The sequence below is a fragment of the Octodon degus genome, unplaced genomic scaffold, assembly GCF_000260255.1.
Source record: "Octodon degus isolate 3935 unplaced genomic scaffold, OctDeg1.0 scaffold00080, whole genome shotgun sequence".
Classification (NCBI taxonomy): Eukaryota; Metazoa; Chordata; class Mammalia; order Rodentia; family Octodontidae; genus Octodon; species Octodon degus.
In genome coordinates, this window is record NW_004524656.1 from 11,730,439 (window position 1) to 11,749,610 (window position 19,172).

The 19,172-nt window shown below is 44.4% G+C and overlaps 1 protein-coding gene across 8 annotated transcripts in view; it reads left to right on the plus strand.

The window, feature by feature from the left end:
• Window positions 1–19,172, plus strand: part of Usp28 (ubiquitin specific peptidase 28) — a 68,068-nt gene that overhangs the window by 42,896 nt on the left and 6,000 nt on the right. For 3 of the 8 annotated variants that reach the window (XM_023721090.1, XM_023721089.1, XM_023721094.1), the window contains 11 exons: window positions 3,116–3,211; window positions 7,081–7,260; window positions 7,880–8,100; window positions 9,665–9,735; window positions 11,780–12,008; window positions 15,083–15,277; window positions 15,764–15,903; window positions 16,062–16,247; window positions 17,554–17,649; window positions 18,564–18,742; window positions 18,882–18,960. In XM_023721090.1, coding sequence (XP_023576858.1) covers window positions 3,116–3,211; window positions 7,081–7,260; window positions 7,880–8,100; window positions 9,665–9,735; window positions 11,780–12,008; window positions 15,083–15,277; window positions 15,764–15,903; window positions 16,062–16,247; window positions 17,554–17,649; window positions 18,564–18,742; window positions 18,882–18,960 — 1,672 coding nt within the window. The remainder of the gene's footprint in view (window positions 1–3,115; window positions 3,212–7,080; window positions 7,261–7,879; window positions 8,101–9,664; window positions 9,736–11,779; window positions 12,009–15,082; window positions 15,278–15,763; window positions 15,904–16,061; window positions 16,248–17,553; window positions 17,650–18,563; window positions 18,743–18,881; window positions 18,961–19,172) is intronic. The other 5 variants (XM_023721092.1, XM_012515844.2, XM_012515845.2 and 2 more) reach the window with 3 other exon arrangements.

Below are 19,172 nucleotides of genomic sequence, written 5' to 3' on the forward strand. Positions count from 1 at the left end.
ATGAAAAAGGGCCACCATTTGTAGATGGGTGAACAGTGAATTTTGTTAGCTATAGAAAGTAGAGTAACTAACATCGCAGTTTCAGTAGAGAACAGTTCCATCAGCAAGAGATTCCCTGAGCCTTATTTAGGTGGTCCCTTTCTTGCACCCCCAGGGTCTGGCATCCACTGAACAAGTCTGACCCCACCATACCTTGTTGTTCTAGAATGTTATATTAGACATTAAAATATATACTCTTAAGGTTATTTTCTTTGCCTAGTGTAAGATTTTTTGGTGTTCTTATACAGTGAAGTACTACTCAGCCACGAATCAGGATACACTTGAGACTATAGGTGAATGGATGCAACTTGAGACCCTAAGGGAAATAAACGAGTCACGTGTGTAAACACTGCATTGTCCCTCTAGTAGGGGAAGCTGAAAGATCCAAAATATACAACAGATACTGTGCAATGGGAAGAAACTATTCAAAAGGAAAGAGAAACTGGGGTAGGGAGAGGAGAAAAGGAAAGGAAAAGCAAAATATATTTGTGTGCACATATACACATATATGCATACAAGATAGTTAAGACCATCGTACTACCTTCTGCTAATATTGTTTGGAAAATTAAACACCTATATCTCGTACTCTGAGTAACTGATTTAAAGATAATAGTCCACAATGTATTAGCCTTTGTTACACTCTTTTTTGGTTTTTGAGACAGGGTCTTGCTGTGTAGTTCAGGCTGCTCTTGAGCTCTCTTTGTAGCCCAGGCTGGTTTTGAACTCACAGCAATTCTCCTGCGTCAGCCTTCTGAGGCGTACGCCACCATGCCCGGCTTCTTGTTTTGTTTGGAAATTTTTTTTCTCCTTAAAATTTATTTTTATTTTATATATTCATTTATTTATGTATTTGGTACAGGGTCTCACTATGCAGCTCGGACGCAGTGATCCTCTTGTCTCTGCCTCCCCAGCGCTGAGGTTATAGGCGTGTGCCACCATGCCTGGTGTCAGTAGCTAGCTCAGCGCAGGGCCAGCGCAGCACGCAGTTCTGAGACTCAAATCCTGGTCTTTGCGCTTGCGAGGCAGGCTCTTAGACCTCTGAGCTTAATCTTTCTGGCCCCTTTCTTTAAAATTTAAAGAAATACATTTTAGGTTTATTCCATTTTATTTTATTTTACTTTAGTTTTGTTTATTTAGGACAGTGTCTCACTACACAGATCGGACTCATAGTGATCCTCCTGGGTTCAGCCTCCTAAGCTCTGGGATTGTAGGTGAGCGCCACGACACCCATTCTCAGTCATCATCTCTCGGTGTGCCCTTGGGGCAGGGCCCGCACGGCAGGGATCAAACCCTTGCTACTGTGCTCTGCCTAAGCAGGCACTTTAGTCAGCTGAGCTATCAGGCCGGCCCTTATTCCATTTTATTGTTTAGTAGTTTTTGTTTTATTTTTGTATTTTAGGGAAGAGTCTACCTGGTGTTCAGGGTCTCACTGCTAAATTGGACTCGTAGTAATCTGCCTGTTTACAGCCTCCCAAGAGCTGGGATTACAGGTGCATACCACCACGCCAGTCTCAGTTGCCATCTCAGTGTGCTCCGGCAGGCCCGGGATGGAACTCCCGGCCCCGTGCCTGCTTGCAGGTGCTTTAATCCACTGAGCTGTTTGACTGGCCCTGAACATCTTTTTGTATTACTTGTATATTTTCTTGGGTGATGTGTCGGTTCACATTGTGTCTACTTTTTAACTGCCTGTCTTAATCCCGTGTTTTCCTCGTTCTAGCTTTTATATGAGGCCTGTGACTCAGTTAGACGTCATACCTGGGTGAAATGGAGGGTTTCAGGGGAGAGGAACGCGTGTGCCCTTGCAGTGAAGGCACCATAGTTGAAAAAACTGCCCTTTTTACCTTAACACTTGTCAAAATCAATTAAAAATATTTTTGTGGGTCTGTTTCTAAATCTCTGTTCTGTCTCTGGTCTGATCTTATGCTAGTGCCACATTGACTTGGTTACAGTGACTTTATTTCTGTCTTAACATCAGGAAGTACCAAAATGGTTCTGGCTGAGGCCAGCTGTCTGCGTCTGTGTGCAGTCCTTCATCCTGCTGGTTGCTGCCAGTGCCTCGAGGTTCTCATTGTTGTGTCGCACCCTAGATAGTTTAGGGAGAAGGGACATCTTCCTAGTATTGAGTCCTTCCGTTCATGAGCATGGTGTGGCTGTTTCTTTCAAATCTTCATAGTTTTTTTCGGCAATATACCAACTTGCAGTAGTTGGTGTACGCGTATTCTGCATATCTGATTGAGTTTATCCCAGAGTCAGTCCTGCTTTGCGTTGTTGTCCAGCTGCGTGTGGTGGCACACGCTGTGATCGCACACTCTGCGGCTGCGGCAGGACCACAGCACGGTCTGCCCGTACTGGAGGGAAGAAATGCTGTCCCTCTGTCCTTACGGGCACATAGAAGTGAGCCGACGGTTTTCTTCCAGGTCCACATTGTAGCGCTCAGCTCGACTGCTCATTCCCTCGTGCTGTGCCCTTGTAGGTCCCTGAGAGTTTCTAGAGTCATGTCATCTGCATCTAACATGCAGCTTTATGTCTTTTGATATCTGTGTCCCCTTTTTTCTATTTCTTACCTTATTTCCCTGAATGTGCCTTCAGTAAAAGTAAAATATAAAGTAGAGAGCCGGCCAAGTAGCTCAGTGGATTAAAGCGCCTACAAGCAGGTGCAGGGGCCAGGGGTTCGATCCCTGGGCCTTCCGTGCTGCCACTCCCAGGGTGCACTGAGATGGCAATTGAGACTGGATGTGGTGGCGCACGTGCCTGTAATCCCAGCTCTTGGGAGGCTGTAAACAAGTGGATCACTACAAGTCCTATTTAGTAGTGAGACGCTGAACGCCTTGTGGACCCTTCCCTAAACATACACACACAAAAAGTAAAACATCAAATAGAAGTAGAGAAAGTGGTCCTTGCCTTGTTCTGATCAGAGAGGAGGTCCCTCAGTCTTGCACTGTTAAGTATGATACTAGCGTAGGGTTTTCGTAGATATTCTTTCCCTGATTGAAGTAGTTTCCTTGTATGTTTGCTTTCCTGAGATTCTCTACCATTTTTAAAGATAACTATGTTTGTGGGATTATCATTTGTTTAGGTACATGTACAGGAGCAAGGAGCTTATTCGGAACAAGAGAGAGAGTATTCGCAAATTGAAGGAAGAAATAAAAGTTCTGCAGCAAAAATTAGAAAGGTGAGTGTGTCAAAGTACCAAAGATAGATCATGCAGTGTGTTTCTTTTTGGAGTTTAAGTTGTGAGGGGGTATTTTATAAAGTAGCTATAAAGATCTCCTAATTGTGAAGCAGCCTTTAAGACCATGTAATATGTGTAACTTTCCGCTATTTCTGTTGTCCCTGCCATCATCTTTGTAAACATGAGTGAGAAGCTGTGACAGTGCTCCATCTTACGCTTCTTGGAAAAGCAGCTTCTGAAGTGTCTAGAAAAGGTAGAAATACTTGCGCCTTGTCTGGAGTGGTGCTAGTTAAAGGGCCGGCTTTTCTTGCCTTGTACAGTCTTCTCTCTCATAGAGGAAGCTTTGCGTCCTTGTTTGTTTTGTGCCGTTTCTGTGCAACCGCCCGGAGCTCCTGCGTTGTTGCTGCAACGTGTTTCCAGTCTCGAGGGATCCCCGTGCCCCGCGTCTCGGAGGGCGGTCTCAGGCGCTGGCAGCGGCTCTCTCCCCGTCCTTTTGGCGGCTTCCCTGCACCGCTGTCGGCCTCTGCCCACTGCACCACCGGGGTCAGCACTTGCCACCGTCGGCCCGCGGTGGGTGGGCCTTGGCACGGAGCCTCTCGGGAGCAGCTTTTGTGCATGGATGGAGTGGCCAGCTGCGCTCCATCCGAGCGGAGACGCGCCCCTGCGGGCACTGTCCTGGAAGTGGTGGCCAGGACTCTGAGGACAGCAGCGCTGTACACAGTGGAGGGTTTTAGTAAAACTGTGAGGCTAGAATTTTAAATTATTTTTATCGACTCAGTAATGCAACCCAGAAGGAACAAGGAACATCCTAGTTTATGTGGATTTTAACGGTGTATGGCAATTTTCTTTTGTATAATACTAATTTTGTTTTAGAGGAAGAATGGACTTTGAACTTCAGATTTTTTTGGGGGGTGGACACTTCTTGAGACACCACGCAATCCAGGCTGGCCTTGAACTCACTTTGTACCCAGGCTGACTGAGCTGGCAGCACTCCTCCTGCCTCAGCCTCCCAGGTGCTGGCAGTACAGCTGTGTATCCTCATGCCTGGCTGTAATTCCAGAAAATTCTAATTTCTTAAAAATTATAAAATATTTCTGGTTGTGTATGTATGACACACTTTTGAGAAAATACACAAACACCTATTAATATATATTATAGGGTAGTAGACCTAAGATGGAAGTAGGTGACTTTTGTGGCTATTTTATACTGTTTTATGTTTGGATTCTCTTACCAAGTACATGCATTGATTTTAAGAATAAAAATGGCATGTTTGTAATCCCCACACTTGGAAAGCTGAGACAGGCAGAGATTGTGAATTCAGGATTAATCAGGACTACATAGTAAGCCCAGGGCCAGCCTGCATTCATGTGAGGTTCTGCCAGGGTTGGGTGGGTGGTGGTGGTGGAATCTCACCATTTCTTCTAAGACAGCCTTGGTGTAATGTTGAAAATAAGACTTGTAGTGTACAATGTAGACATTTTCGAAACCCCGTCAGTCTGTTCCTGCTGTCCAGAACTGGTGCTCTGTTGTATGAGATACTCTGCCATAAAAGTTCTCTTAATGGAATTCACTTGAGCACAACAATTATTAGCATCAAATTGAAGACACGTTTCTTACTTTTTTTTTCCCTCTTCAGTATTGGGGATTGAACTGAGGACCTGTGCTTGCCGGACAAGCACTTACTGTACTGAGCTATCTCCCTGGCCCGAAGACAAGTTTCTTAGAGAACAGTTTTTCCTGAGAGTTCAGCTAAGTGTTGTACTAAAATTCCACCAGGGGGCTGGTGAGATAGCTCTGCACAGTAAAGTGCCTGCTTAGGCAAGCACAGGGACTGTGGTTTCGATCCCTGGCACCACATGCTGTGCCTGCCCCGCACCCGGAGTCGCCGAGCCTGGGGCCAGAGTCCAGGCACGTGGGAGTGCACGCCTGTACTCTCAGTGCTGGGGAGGCTGAAGGCAAGAGGATCCCCAGGAGTCCTGAGCTGCGTGGTGAAACCGTGTACCAAATACATAAAAAAAAAAATGCCACCAACTTAGGAAGTTATAGCTCTGCAGGGCTGGCTTGTGGTGTAGGACAGGTGATCAGCACTGCGTTGCAGAGCAACTTGAGAACGTTTAGAGGAGTCAGCGGTGGCAGCAGGACGAGCGCGGAAGTGCTCTGAGCAGCAGAGCAGCTCCCCAGGGCGCTCGTGTCCAGGAGGCCCTCGTGAGTAAGAGCTGTAGCTCGGTGGCAGGCAGATTCTTCCGATTTGGGAATGAGGAGAGGTAGATGGCTCCGTTTCTGCCCTTGTTATCTGCCCTCTAGTGTGCGGTTGATTTTGAGTTGCACTGTTTTCTATATTCCACTAGTATTTTTATTTTTTATTAAATTTTTTTTTTTAAATTTATTTGTGTGTGTGTGTGTGTGTGTGTGTGTGTGTGTGGCCAGCTCAGTCCACCAGGGGGCGGGGCTGGCTGGCATGTGGTGCTGGGGGATCGAACCACGGTCCCGTGCTTTAGCTAAGCTTGTTCTAAGTAGGTGCTTTAGACCACTGAGCCATCTCACCAGCCCCTAGTATTTTTATTTTTTAATGTCCTTTTTGATATTAAAAAAGGGGGATTTTTCCCCCCAAATTTTTTACTCCTTTCTTTCACTGTATTCAGAGAAGAAAAGCATGGAGCTGGGCTCAGTGGTGCACACCTGTAATTCTGGCACTCAGGAGGCTGAGGCAGGAGGATGGCTGCAGGTTCAAGGCTAGCATGGTTTACACAGTGAATTCAAGGCCAGCCTGAACTACATTGCAAGGCCTTGTCTTAAAAAGAAAGACTATTCTTATATAAAATGGAATTATGGGTTACCTGTCAGGTAGATTATTATACCATTTCAATTGTCCACTTTAGAGAACTGTAAAATTCATTGAACTGAATCTCTTTAGCGAGTCTAAAGTAACTGTTAGTAGTGGCAGAATATTAGTTTTCTGAAGAGATTTTAACAGTTGAAGATATTTATTATTCATCCTGCAGAAATCTTCCGTAATTGAACAAGAAGGCAAATGAGAGTGTGTAGGACCCTAAGGAAGAAGACCTGCCAGTTCTTTTTTTTTTGTTTATTTGTGGCCCTGGGATTGAACCGAGAGGGCCTCTACCTGTGAGCTCCACCCCAAGGCCTTTTTATTTTCCTTTTGAGACAGGGTCTCACTGAGTTGTCCAGAGCAGCATTGAGCTTGTGGTGTTTCTGCTTGCGCCTCCAGTGGTTGGGGCTTCAGGGGATGCCGCGGTGCTACACTGGGCTCTGTCAGTGCCTGTTTTCCGGCTGCGTCCTGTCGTTTTCCTCAGTTGTGAAGTAGCTGGTCTGAAGGACACGAAGAAACACCCTTAAGTACTAGAAGTATTTTCAGATCTGGGTACTGGCAGCATTTATATTTGTCTTTAAGAAAACTGTTTTTATGACTAAACCCTAAATATACCAGGACACCAAGAGAAGCCCTCCTGGCGTGACTAATACTAGCTTTTTTTTTTTTTTTTGCGGAACCGGGGATTGAACTCAGGCCCTTGCGCTTGCCAGGGAAGCACTTATTCTATTGAGCCATCTCCCCGGCCCCAATACTAGCTTATTAACAATCTTTACTTCTTTTGAGGCAGGCTCTTCCTGTGTAGTCCAGCCTGGCCTTGACCTTAAAGCAGTCTTCCTTCCTCAGCCTCTCATGTGCTGGGAATACAAGCATGCATTGCCATGCCCAGGCACTCAAAACTTTTTACTATAGTTTGAGAATTTTTACTTATAGAGTAACCTATTAAATATTGTATGCCTTTAGAAATAAACCTATCCATCGACTCTACAACACAGATCTTAACATGCACATCAGACTACCGCTGTCTCTGCCCCTTTAGGTATGTGAAATATGGCTCAGGGCCAGTTCGGTTCCCTCTCCCAGATATGTTGAAATACGTCATTGAGTTTGCCAGCACAAAGCCTTCCTCAGAAAGCGGCCTGCCCCAAGGTGACGCCCACGTGACCCTGCCGGTGTCTTCAGTGCACTGCCCCATTTCTTACCTGGCGTCCAAGGACAGGTAATGGAAAAAAAACGGGCTTTCTGGTTGGATCTGACTGATATATCAGCTTTCTGCTTTACTAGCACTCACCCTGGGGCTGTAAGGGCTTCGTTTTTTCTGTTTTTATATTTGGTATTAAATAGGGTTTTCACACTGAGCTACATCGCCAAACTTCTTTATTTTATTTTATTGTATTTTATTTTTGTCCAGGGTCTCACTATGCAGCTCAGACTCGTAGTGATCTTCCTGTTTCCAGCCTCCCAAGAGCTGGGATTACAGGCATGTGTCACCACGCCCAGTCTCAATTGCTGTCTCAGCGTGCCCCAGGGACAGGGCCTGCACGGTCCCGGCCCCTGCGTCTGCCTAAGCAGGCGCTTTCATCTGCTGAGCTATTTGGCCGGCCCACTTGCTTAAATTTTTAAATATTAGGTTTGTAATTGATGAAATAAGGACAGTAATACCATAGTATAAGTTGTGTTAAGTGAGATAGCTTGGGCTTAATTGCTTTACGGAGTTCATACTCATTGATAATAGCTGTACTACTTTTTGTATAGCAGCTTGTTTTCCAGAACATGTTAATATAGACTAACATGTATTTTGGGAACATTCCATGAGCGTGTTCTTTGTCTTCCTGTAGTACAAGTCCAGAAAACTCTTCTGAGGGTGTGGACCGTACCTGTTCTCCCTGTGGAGACCATCTGCCCAAGTCTGAGGTGATGAGCAGGCCGCTGCTCTCTCACCAGTCTCCCTTGGGAATGCCGGCGTGCCCAGCTCCCCGGACAGTCACACCTGAGGAGATGAACTTTGTGAAGTCCTGTCTTCAGAGGTGGAGGAGTGAAATTGAACAAGACATACAAGGTTGGAACTTCAAGCTTGTCATTGGCTCTGTCTTTTCTCAGTTTGCTTGAATTGCAGATGCTAGGCATCTTGAAGGGACACGCTCCCCTATTGATGTACATGAATGCTGGCCTGGTAATTGTTACTTTTTTGCACTTTTCATGCACTGTACTGTTGGTTCATCTCCTATTGGAAAGCCCCTTTCTAAAAAAAAAAAAAAAGGAAGACTGTTTCTAAATTTTCCTCTCAAAGGGCTGGCCAAATAGCTCAGCAGATTAAAGCACCTACAAGAAGGCACAGGGGTCAAGGGTTCAATCCCTAGGCCTGCCATGCTGGCCCTGCCCCGGGGTGCACTGAGACTGTGTGTGATGGTGCATGCCTGTAATCTCAGCTCTTGGGAGGCTGTAAACAGGCAGATCACTACTAGTCTGATCTAGTAGTGAGACCCTGAACACCCTGTAGACCCTTTTCTAAAATACAAAAATGATAATAATAATAAATTTTATTGTCAAAATCTCTGGAAATTTATAGATGCTTAGACATGCGCCATCCCCTTTACTGAGATTAACTGATACTCCCTCCTCTGGTTCCCCTCTCTTTTTTTCTTTCTCTTCCCTTCTATTTCTTTCCTGCCTTGTTTCCCTTCTCACCATTCTCCCTGCCATTTCCCCTTCTCTGTCCCTTCCCTCCACCTGCTTTGTTTTTTTTTTTGTTTTTTTTTTTTTTTTTAAAGACCACACCTTGCTGTATATTCTAGGCTGGGCATGAACTCACATTGTAGCTCAGGCTGTCCTCAAACTCACAGTGATCCTCTTCCCTCAGCCTCTCGAGTGAGTGCACCTCACACCAAGCCTGCTTTCTCGTTTTAGGTCCCATTGCTGGGACATCTGACTGTCTACCTACGTGAGCCATTGAAATTTTCTTAAATGGAAGCAGTTGTTTCTTTGAGAAACTTTGATACTAGCCATATGTGGGAGGCCAATGCAGGATTATCATGAGTTTAAGGGCAGCCTGAGATACATAGTAAGTTTAAGACCAGCCTGAACTACATAGTGAGACCCTATCTCAAAAAACAAGGAAAGGAATTTTATATTGATGATAAAAATGGTTTTAAAAAGCTTAATGTAGCTTTTTAAGCTCAGGGAGATGGCTCAGTAGAATAAGTGCTTCCCTGGCAAGCACAAGGGCCTGAGTTCAATCCCCAGTTCTGCTAAAAAATAAATAAAAAATAAAAAATAAAAGGCTTAATGTAATGGATGGGCCAGTGAGATAGCTCAGCGGTCTACAGTGCCTGCTCAGGCGGGTTCCATCCCCAGCCCCACATGCCACGCCAGCCCCATCCCCACCCCCAGGGTGGGCTGAGCCAGCCACGGAGAAAAGCTTAATGCAGTGGGTTAAAAACTTTCATAGCCTAAAAAAAGGCCATAACTGAAGACATTCATAGATTTAAAACTATCCTGCTGTGTGGCCTGCAGTGGCAAATTGGACTCTTTAGAGCTGTGAGTATTGACAAGATACCTTCTATGTAGTGGAGCAGCTGGGGGTGTGGACTGAGATGATTTTAAGCATCTGTTCTTTTTGGCAGACTTAAAGAACTGCATTGCAAGCGCTGCTGAGACTATTGAGCAGATGTACTGCGACCCAGTGCTCCGTCAGGTAGGATGAAACAGAAGGGGGGCCGGTCTCTGCCGGTTAATGGCAGGTACAAGACAGTGGACTCATTTTCTTTGAAACCAAGTGAGAAATCTTCTTGAGGTATAAGAGTAAGCCTAAGATTTATTAATGAACATAATAAGCAATCTATTGTTCCTGTATTTTGGGTTAAAAATAGCACTCTGTGTTTATTTGCATTAGAATCTAAAACCTTGTTTTGATTCTGCTCTGTGGTACTTTTCCATATAGTAGATTTGCTATCAAATACTAATAAAAATTCTCACAAGCTGGGAATATAAGTAATGCAGTGAGGAGAACGGAGCCAGAACTGGTTATTCACCCTTCTCAGAACACCATGGTCAGCCTGGCCTGGTGGTACCCACCTGTAGCCCCAGGACTTGGGAGGCTGAGGCAGGAGGATCACTGTGAGTTCAAAGCCAGGTCTTTTAGGATCCATTACCATCATTCTTTAAGTTTTATTTCTCTAATAATGTAGATTATCAAAAAGGAGCTAGGCAGCACAGAAGTTCTTACGGTCTGCACAAATGTTTGTGTACAGTAGCGTTGGACCCCAGCCTTTGGAGCCATTTGTGTCATAGGCCACAGGCACAGTGACTTGTGAACTATGCTGTGCAGTAGCCAGGAGCACTGCCCTGTGGCCTAGCAGCACACCACGTGCATCTCGGGGTTTCCCTCGTGGCCTTTTTATGTTACTTAAATCTTGACCACCAGTGGAAACGTGTCAAGGTGCGGGTGGATGAAATACAACTTTTCAGTCTGTAACTGACTTTCTGTCCTTTCACCAGTGCTTATATTAAACATTGTTTTATTTTGTCCATATTGAAAAAAAAAAATACTTCTTTTTCAGTTGTTGAACCAATGAGGTGTGCACTGGTGGGTGCGGGCTGGGGAAGAGAACCCATCGGTCCAAGCGCCTGCTCAGCTGGCAAGCACAAGGTCCTGAGCTCGGTCCCTGGTACCGCGTGCTCTGCCAGCCCCTGAGCCACAGGCGCATTGTGCTGGCCCCAAAACCAGGCATGGTATTGCGTGCCTGTAATCACAGCGCTGGGGAGGCTGATGCAGAAGCATCTCTGTGAGTCTGAGCTGTGGAGGGAGAACCTGTGCCACACCTGAACAGACAGAACATGAACAGCTGTTGTAGGGTGTGATGGGTCTCCGCCCCAGGTAGTGTTTTTTCATTCACAAGAATTATAAGAAATGTTTGACTAATTAATAATGATGTATAGGTGACCTGCCCATTAGCTCAGTTGTTTAAGTGACTTCTTAAAGAAATCAGGATGCCGGGGTTCAATCCCCAGACCCGTAAGCCAAACCAGACCTACCCTGAAGGCATTCTGAGTCAACAACAACAAAAAAAGATGAATGGGGCTGGGAAGGTAGCTTGGTGGTCTAAGCGCCTGCTTGGCAAGTGCAATGACATGAGTTTGATCCCTGGTACCACATGCCATGCACCAGCCACTGAAACCAGGCATGGTGGCACACACCTGTAATCACAGCACTGGGGAGGCTGAGACAGGAGGATCACTGCGAGTCCGAGCTGTATAGTGAGACTTGTACCAAATAAATAAGTAAACAAATGATAAGTTTGATAAATTAAATTTTGGCGCCAAGTAAAATAGGCATAAAATAAAGTAGCTGTTAAGCTTGTTTAGAGGTCCCAGATATGGTGAACATTGTCAAGGCTGTTCGTTTTTAGACAAACTAACTTTGAGTTGGAAGGATAAGTAAATGTAGGTTGTCTTTGTTTTAGATCTATAGTCACAAGTGTTCACAGATCCTTCAGAAAGGTCGTCTGGTTAAGATTCTAGAACTGAGCAATAATTGATAAATGTCAAGGCTGAGTTGTCACTAGTTTAACTTGAATTAACAAGATGTTTCTTGTGAACCCCGTCTGGAATACCACATGCCATATACACAGCCACTGACCCTCCTTGTGGTAATGGCAGTCAGAGTAGAGTTTTAATGACCTAAACCTTCTCGGAGTAGTTTGCCTACTCTAACCAAGCAGTTTCCTTTTGGTTTGCAGGTGCCGTATCACCTGCATGCAGTTCTTGTTCATGAAGGACAAGCCAATGCTGGACACTACTGGGCCTATATCTATAATCAGCCGCGGCAGATCTGGCTCAAGTACAATGATATCTCGGTTACCGAATCCTCCTGGGAAGAACTTGAGAGAGATTCATACGGGGGCCTGAGGAATGTTAGTGCTTACTGTCTGATGTACATTAATGACAAGCTACCCCACTTTAATGCAGGTAAAAGTATCTTAACCTGGAGATTGGGGAAAATGTGTACTGTCCAGGAAGGGTCTTAGATCTCTTTTGAAAATATTTAAGTTATAATTTATTATTATGTAATAATGCATTATTAAAAATATGAACAATTTAAAAGAAACAAAAAGAAAAATGGGTTTGCTTTTCTGTTGCTAAATATATTTTAGTTTTTGTATTTTAGGGAAGGGTCTATAAGATGTTCAGGGTCTCACTACTAGATCGAATTCCTAGTGATTTGCCTGTTTACAGCCTACCAAGAGCTGGGATTGTAGACTTGCGCCACCATGCCAGTCTTAGTCACAGTCTCACTGTACCCCAGGGGTGGGGCCGGCACAGCAGGCCCAGGGATCGAATCCCTGGCCCTTTCGCCTGCTGGCAGGTGCTTTAATCTGCTGAGCTATCTGGCCAGCCCTCTAAATATATCTCAGAGGGTTTGGTTTTGTTTGTTGAGACAGAGTAGCTCAGGCTGGCCTTCAGTGCACTGTACAACCCAGGCTGGCCTCCCAACTCACAGTGATCTTCCTGCCTCAGTGCCCATGTGCTGGGACTGTAAACGTGCACCACACCAGCCTTCTTGTTTTTTTTAAAAACTACATGCCATGCGTGATGGTACATGTCATTGTCCCAGCACTTGGGAGGCTGAGGCAAGAGGATTGCTATGAGTTTGAGGCCAGCCTGAAGTACATAGTGAGTTCAAGCCTATCCGGCACTACAAAGCAAGATCCTGTCTCAAAAACAAAACACTATGTAATAGTTCTGTCAAATGGAATGTGTAATGTGTTTGACCAGTTTCCTATTGATAGTTTTAAATTATCTCCCATGTATTTATCGGAGCAGTTCCATATTTCTCATAATATCAAGAGCAGTGATAATTGCAGTTTATATTGGCACTTTATTCCCCAATACATGCTTTCAAGCTTTCTATAAAGCTGATAATTCTAAAAGAGAGATAGGGTAGAAATTCGTATTATTCTCATTTTCTACCTGGGAACAGTCTTTAGAAGTGATTTAAAAAAAAAAGTGTCCATGATTGTGTAGAGTCGTGCAGAGCTAGTAAATAAATATATCAGGCCTAAGATTGAAATGCACTTCTGACTCCTAAGGTTGTGCTGCTTAAATGTGCGTTGTTCTCTTTTTGTTTCTTCTGTGAGAAGTCTGATGATCAGCATTTTACATGTAGGATAAATAGGCTTGTTTTCTCTTAGTACTCAAGTCTGTCGTGTTGCATAAGAAAGCATGGAAGGCATTTTTCCAGGCAGCGCATTATCTTTTAGACTTGCTAGTGCAGCTGGGGAGCAGGGCTGGAGAGAATGATCGTTTATAATGACTGATGTTTGACGCTGTATTTGGGCAAGGCATGGTGGCACACAACTGCGGCCCCGACAAATGGAGAAACTGAAGCAGAAGGTCGTAAGTTCAATCCTAGCCCAAGCAGTTTCACAAGACCCTGCCTGAAAAAATGGCTGAGAGTGTAGCTTATCTATATTAATGTACAAATGACTATTCTAGCTCTTGGTAGGATGTTGGAACCTTGCTATTAGCTACATTGTTCATTTTTATATTATAGAAGCAACAAATAGAAGTTGTCACTTGCTTAGTTTCAGGTCATTTAATGTCATCTAGTAAATAAGTGAGTGTGTCATTCTATTGTAAGTCTTTTGGGGGGGGGCTCAGAATTAGAAGTCAAATTTAAAATGTCTTTGATATACTTGCCATTTTCATCATAGCTTTTAGTAAGCAAGTATAGTGGGCTATTTCATATTGCTTTCTTTATTTTTGGGACACAGTGTCTCAGTATACAGTTCAGTCTGTCCTTGAACTCCCTATGTAGCCTAAGATGGCCTTCAACTTATGGGATCCTCCTGCCTCAGCCTCCTGAGTGCTGGGGTTACAGACACGTACTACCGTACCTGCCTCATACTGTTTTCTGATAGGACTTAATTGTGTGAAATTTGAAGGCATATACATGCTTGAAGTTTATGAGTTTATGTGTGATCCTCTTAAAAATAGATCTTGTCAATAAGTATAGTAATTAAACTGAAAAAACTATTATAATCCTGTTGACTATATTTCTAAGAAATATTTAACATACAAAAAAAGAGAAATATTTAACATACAAAAAAAAAGAAATATTTAACATACAAAAAAAAAGAAATATTTACCATACGCATTGATTGGCCATGATTCAAGATCCTTGATATTATTTTCTCACTTAATAGAAATTTAATAAGTGCCTACCTATCAGTGTGCTAGGCACTACTAATATGCTCTGAACTTTAGATTAGGTTAGATTAGATTAGCTAATCTTTAGATTACATTCTGCTCAGTTAGATTAGGTAAACTACTCCTGTAAAGTTTAGATCATTAGAAATCTGTGGCTGCCATTACCACAAGAAGGGTAAGTGACTGTGTATATGGTGTGTGGTGTTCAAAACGGGATTCACAGAAAACATCTTGTTAATTCAGGTTAAACTTATGGCAACTCAGCTTTGGCATTTATCAATTATTGCTCAGTTCTAGAATCTTAACCAGAGGACCTTTCTGAAGGATCTGTGAACTCTTGTGATTATAGGTCTAAAACAAAGACAACCTACATTTACTTATCCTTCCAACTCAAAGTTAGTTTGTCTAAAAACAGAACAGCCTTGACAGTGTTCACCGTATCTGGGACCTCTAAACAAGCCTAACAGCTACCTTATTTTATACCTATTTTACTTGGCACCAAAATTTAATTTACTGATGTGCTCTTACTGGCCTTATACCTCCATTGTTTCTGATATGTATGTGTTTTTTGTTTAATTAGGAGATTTTTTTTTTTTTTTTTTTCTGGCTCGGGATGCCTTCAGGGCAAGTCTGGTAAGGCTTGAGACCTGGGGATCGAACCACTGCACCCTGATTGCTTTGTTCAAGCAGTCACTTAAGCAGCTGAGCTAATGGGAAGGCCCCCTGTTGTTTAATTAGGACAAAAAAAAAAAAATGCTATGTTCTGCAGTCTTGGAGAAGACTGTTTGACTCCTAGGGACCTTTTTCTGGATTGAACTCTTGTTTTTCCTCAGAGACAGCCTCAGATGAATCTGATCAGATGGTAGGAGAACTGGAAGCCTTATCTGCTGAACTCAAACATTACATTCAGGAAGACAACTGGAGGTTTGAACAGGAAGTGGAGGGGTGGGAAGAAGAGCAGTCTTGCAAAATCCCTCCGATGGAGCCCTCTTCGAGCCCGGCATCACAGGAGTTCTCTTCATCACAAGGTGCCTGGCACGGGCTTTACGACCTGGTCGCGTTTTAGCTGCGCTCCCCCAGCTGGCTGAGCGCTGTAGCGGGCCGAGGGGCGCCTGGCTCTTCATCACGTGCTCTGTTTGTAGTTGGCGTTGTACAGCCTAATAGAGGAAGTCTGTGTGACTTCTGATAGCGAAGGTGCCCAAAACGGTGACCGAGATACTACCTGTGTTGTAGTGGGATTAAGTAGACTTCCTAAATACCACCTGCCAGGGGCTCCTCCTAACAGATGCTTGTTTTCAGGGAGTTTCCTTGGCACGGAGCAGGGAGTACGGTAGATATGATGGGCTCTTCGGTGGGGTTTTACTAGAGCAGCCATGCCATGGAGCCGCTGTTTGCACAGGGAACCCTTGCAAAGGCTGTCATGAGGCGTGTGTCTTCTGCCCTGCTTACTTGTCGTGGGTGTGTTCCGGGTGTTGGTGTCCTCAGGTGCTAATGTCCCCGTGTGATTTCTTCAGAGCCTCCGGGAGCCTCTGCCCAGGGGGCTCGCTGCTTGTCCTCGGAGCATGCTGTGATCGTGAAGGAGCAGACTGCGCAGGCCATCGCCAACACCGCCCTCGCCTACGAGAAGAGTGGGGTGGAGGCCGCCCTGACCGAGGTGAGCGTCCGGGAGGCCCGCCGCAGGAGGCTGGCTTTCAGCGGTGGTTGACAGATTTCTCATGTTTCTGTCATTCTGTGTCTGCTGTGTTTAACCAACCCCTTGTTTATTTCTCCTCTTTTTTTTTCATACTCTTTCTCCTCATTCTGCTGCCACAGCTTAAGGAAGCTGAACCCAAGAAGCCCAGGCCCCAGGAAACAAACCCTGCAGAGCAGTCAGAACAGCCCCCAAAGGCTAATGCCGCGGCGTCTGCTGCCCAGCCCAATTCTGAGGTCTCTGAAGTGGAGATTCCCAGTGTGGGAAGGATTCTGGTTAGATCTGATGCAGATGGATATGATGAGGAGGTACAGAGCCGAGTGCAGTCAGTCTTACATTTCTGCTCCTGTGACTCAGTGTACTTTCGAAGGTGTCTGTCACTAGCTAATTTTGTCCTGCTGTGCGTTGCTCTCAGGTGGATATGTATAGATGTACACACTTAGGCTTACTCAGGGGGCCTCAGAAAGGTAGAAGTTCCTTTTTTGGTACTGTGGACAAAAGATTGCCTTCAGGGGTATCCTTATTCTTGGCATTAGTCCATTGTGTTCTCCAAAGAGAAATTTTGCAGTTGTCCAGTGAGCAAAATAGATGTAGATTAAATTTGGTTTTTTAAAGCTTTCACAAGAAGCTTCAGAGTCCTGGTACTCGTGGTCTTTTCATTTGCACACAAACAGTTGTCCTTGGGGCTGGAGAGATGGCTCAGTGGTCTAAAGCACCTACTTGAAACAAGCTTGGCAAAGCACAGTGACCGCGGTTTGATCCCCAGCACCACATGCCAGCCAGACCCGCCCCCTGGTGGGCTGAGCTGGCCACACACACACACAATAAATAAATGTAATAAATAAAAATAAATATTAAAAAAAAAAAATCGATGTCATGTTAAAAAAAAAAAAAAAAAACAGTTGTCCTCTCAGACCTTTGTTCTTTTCTGTATTTCTTTTAATGTTTGAAAGTTTTTCTTAATTTTTTTTTTTGATGTTTTATTTATATATTTGGTACAGGGTCTCACTATGCAGCTCAAACTCAAAGTGATCCTCCGTCTCAGCTTTCCTAGCCCTGGGATTACAGGCGCCCACCACGCTGGTTTCAGGGGCTGGCGCGGCGTGCAGCACCGGGGATCAAGCCCAGGTCCCTGTGCCTGCCGGACAGGTGCTCTGATCACTGAGCTATTTCCCGGGCCCAAAAGGATCATTTCTGCAGTTCCCAGTTTTTAAAATCTTTTAAGTGTCATATTCATCCTAGAAAAGCTCTAAAATGCTTATGTATATTTAAGTTATTCATTGAAAGTTACAGAACTAAGTTAGAATTCTGACCTCAGACACTTCTTCTCTGGGAGCTGTCGTTTAATTTTTCGACAGTGCCGCACCGTAGATCATTTTGCCACCCATTTTTCATTATCTTGAGGAGAACGTGTCGTCTAGGAATAGCTGGTCTTGGGCAGGTTGTTGGCGTGCTGTAGTGGGACAGAGGCTGTGCATGCAAGCAGGAGCGGGGCTGAAAACTCGGCTTCCGGTCCGTGCTCCACCCGCTTCTGTGCTGTTGCTCTCTCATACGATCTTTTGAACCTTTTCTTCTCCCTTTTTTCTCTCTGTGTTTTATGCCCTCTTGTGGTAGGTGATGCTGAGCCCTGCCATGCAAGGGGTCATCCTGGCCATAGCTAAAGCCCGTCAGACCTTTGACCGCGATGGGTCTGAAGCAGGGCTTGTAAAGGTATCTCTGATTTTAAAATTTTAATTGTTGCAACCCAGGTATCATAATATTGGGGCAGTAATTATAAACAAGGGAGGGGGGTCAAAATGTCCTTCATTGAGTGATACATAAAATCTGCTTTCTGTCCAGCTAATGAGCAAGCTGTCGCTCAACACCCTGAGCTCCTCTTCTTAAGCCGTGGCTAGCTGTGACGCCCTATAGTATACCTCACCTACAGGGGCTTTTGTTGTTCTTAGGAGGCATTAATTAAGCTGTGAATAAGACTGTCCCTTTTGTATTTTGGAGACCTAAATATAAGAAAGTAGGCCTTGCTTTTTAAGGTACTTGAATAAAACTTAAAATACTTAAATACATTTTTATGGATTTTAAAAAATTCATGTATCTAGCTGCAGGCATATGGCTATAACAGTTAAAATATAATGCTTTTTTCCAAGTATTGAGTACTGAACTCAGCATGTTTGCACTGAGGTTCAGCCTCAACCATTTTAAAATTTTGAGACAGAGTCTTAAATGCCAGGTTACCCCGGCTGGGCTCGAACTTCTGGCCTCCTGCCTCAGGCTCCCAGAGTGCTTTGATTCTAGCACCATGCCTGACCAGAATACTACTTGTTTTTTTTCATGAACTTCATGAGAATATTGTTTTAAATGTAATGTGGTGTAGGTGCTGGAGTGCTAGAGGAGTTTCATCCTGTAGGATGTGCAGACAGCTCAACTCCATAATCGCTTTTATTTTTTATTTTTATTAGTAAATGTTTACGTACATAGTGATTACATTCACATAATTGCTTTTATAGTTCCTCAGTAAGAATCTTTTAAAATTACTGCGGAGTTAGGAAAACTTCTTCCTTAGATGTCATTTCTCTGCCTGGCTTCGCAGCGCTTCCTTTCCTCACTGTCAGCTCTCTCCCTCCCAGGCCTTCCATGAGGAGTATTCGAGGCTCTACCAGCTTGCCAAGGAAACCCCTGCCTCTCACAGTGACCCTCGGCTTCAGCATGTTCTTGTCTACTTTTTTCAAAATGAAGCACCCAAAAGGGTAGTAGAACGGACCCTTCTGGAACAGTTTGCAGATAAAAATCTGAGCTATGATGAAAGGTGAGGAAGAAAAAAAAAAGAAAGAAAGGTGAGGAGGGAATGCGTAGGTGACCCACCCTCCACCTGGGCCTGGAGGTTCTTCTATAGGGAGGTTTTGCCCCGAACCCTTTCTCTAGCTTCTGATCTTTGTTCTGTTCAGGTCAATCAGCATCATGAAGGTGGCTCAGGCTAAGCTGAAGGAAATTGGGCCAGATGATATGAATATGGATGAGTACAAGGTGAGGCCTCCCCTAGCCTCAGTAATGGGGATTGAATGCAGGGACATGCGCTGACCTGCATTACCAGAACTGTTTTCTCTTGAGACATGTGACTGAGTTGCCCAAGCTGGACTCAAACTTGTGATCCTTCTGCCTCAACTTCCTGGGTGCTTGGATTATAGGTGTGCACCATTATTCCTTTTTTTTTTTTTTTTTTTTTTTTAATGTAGTTC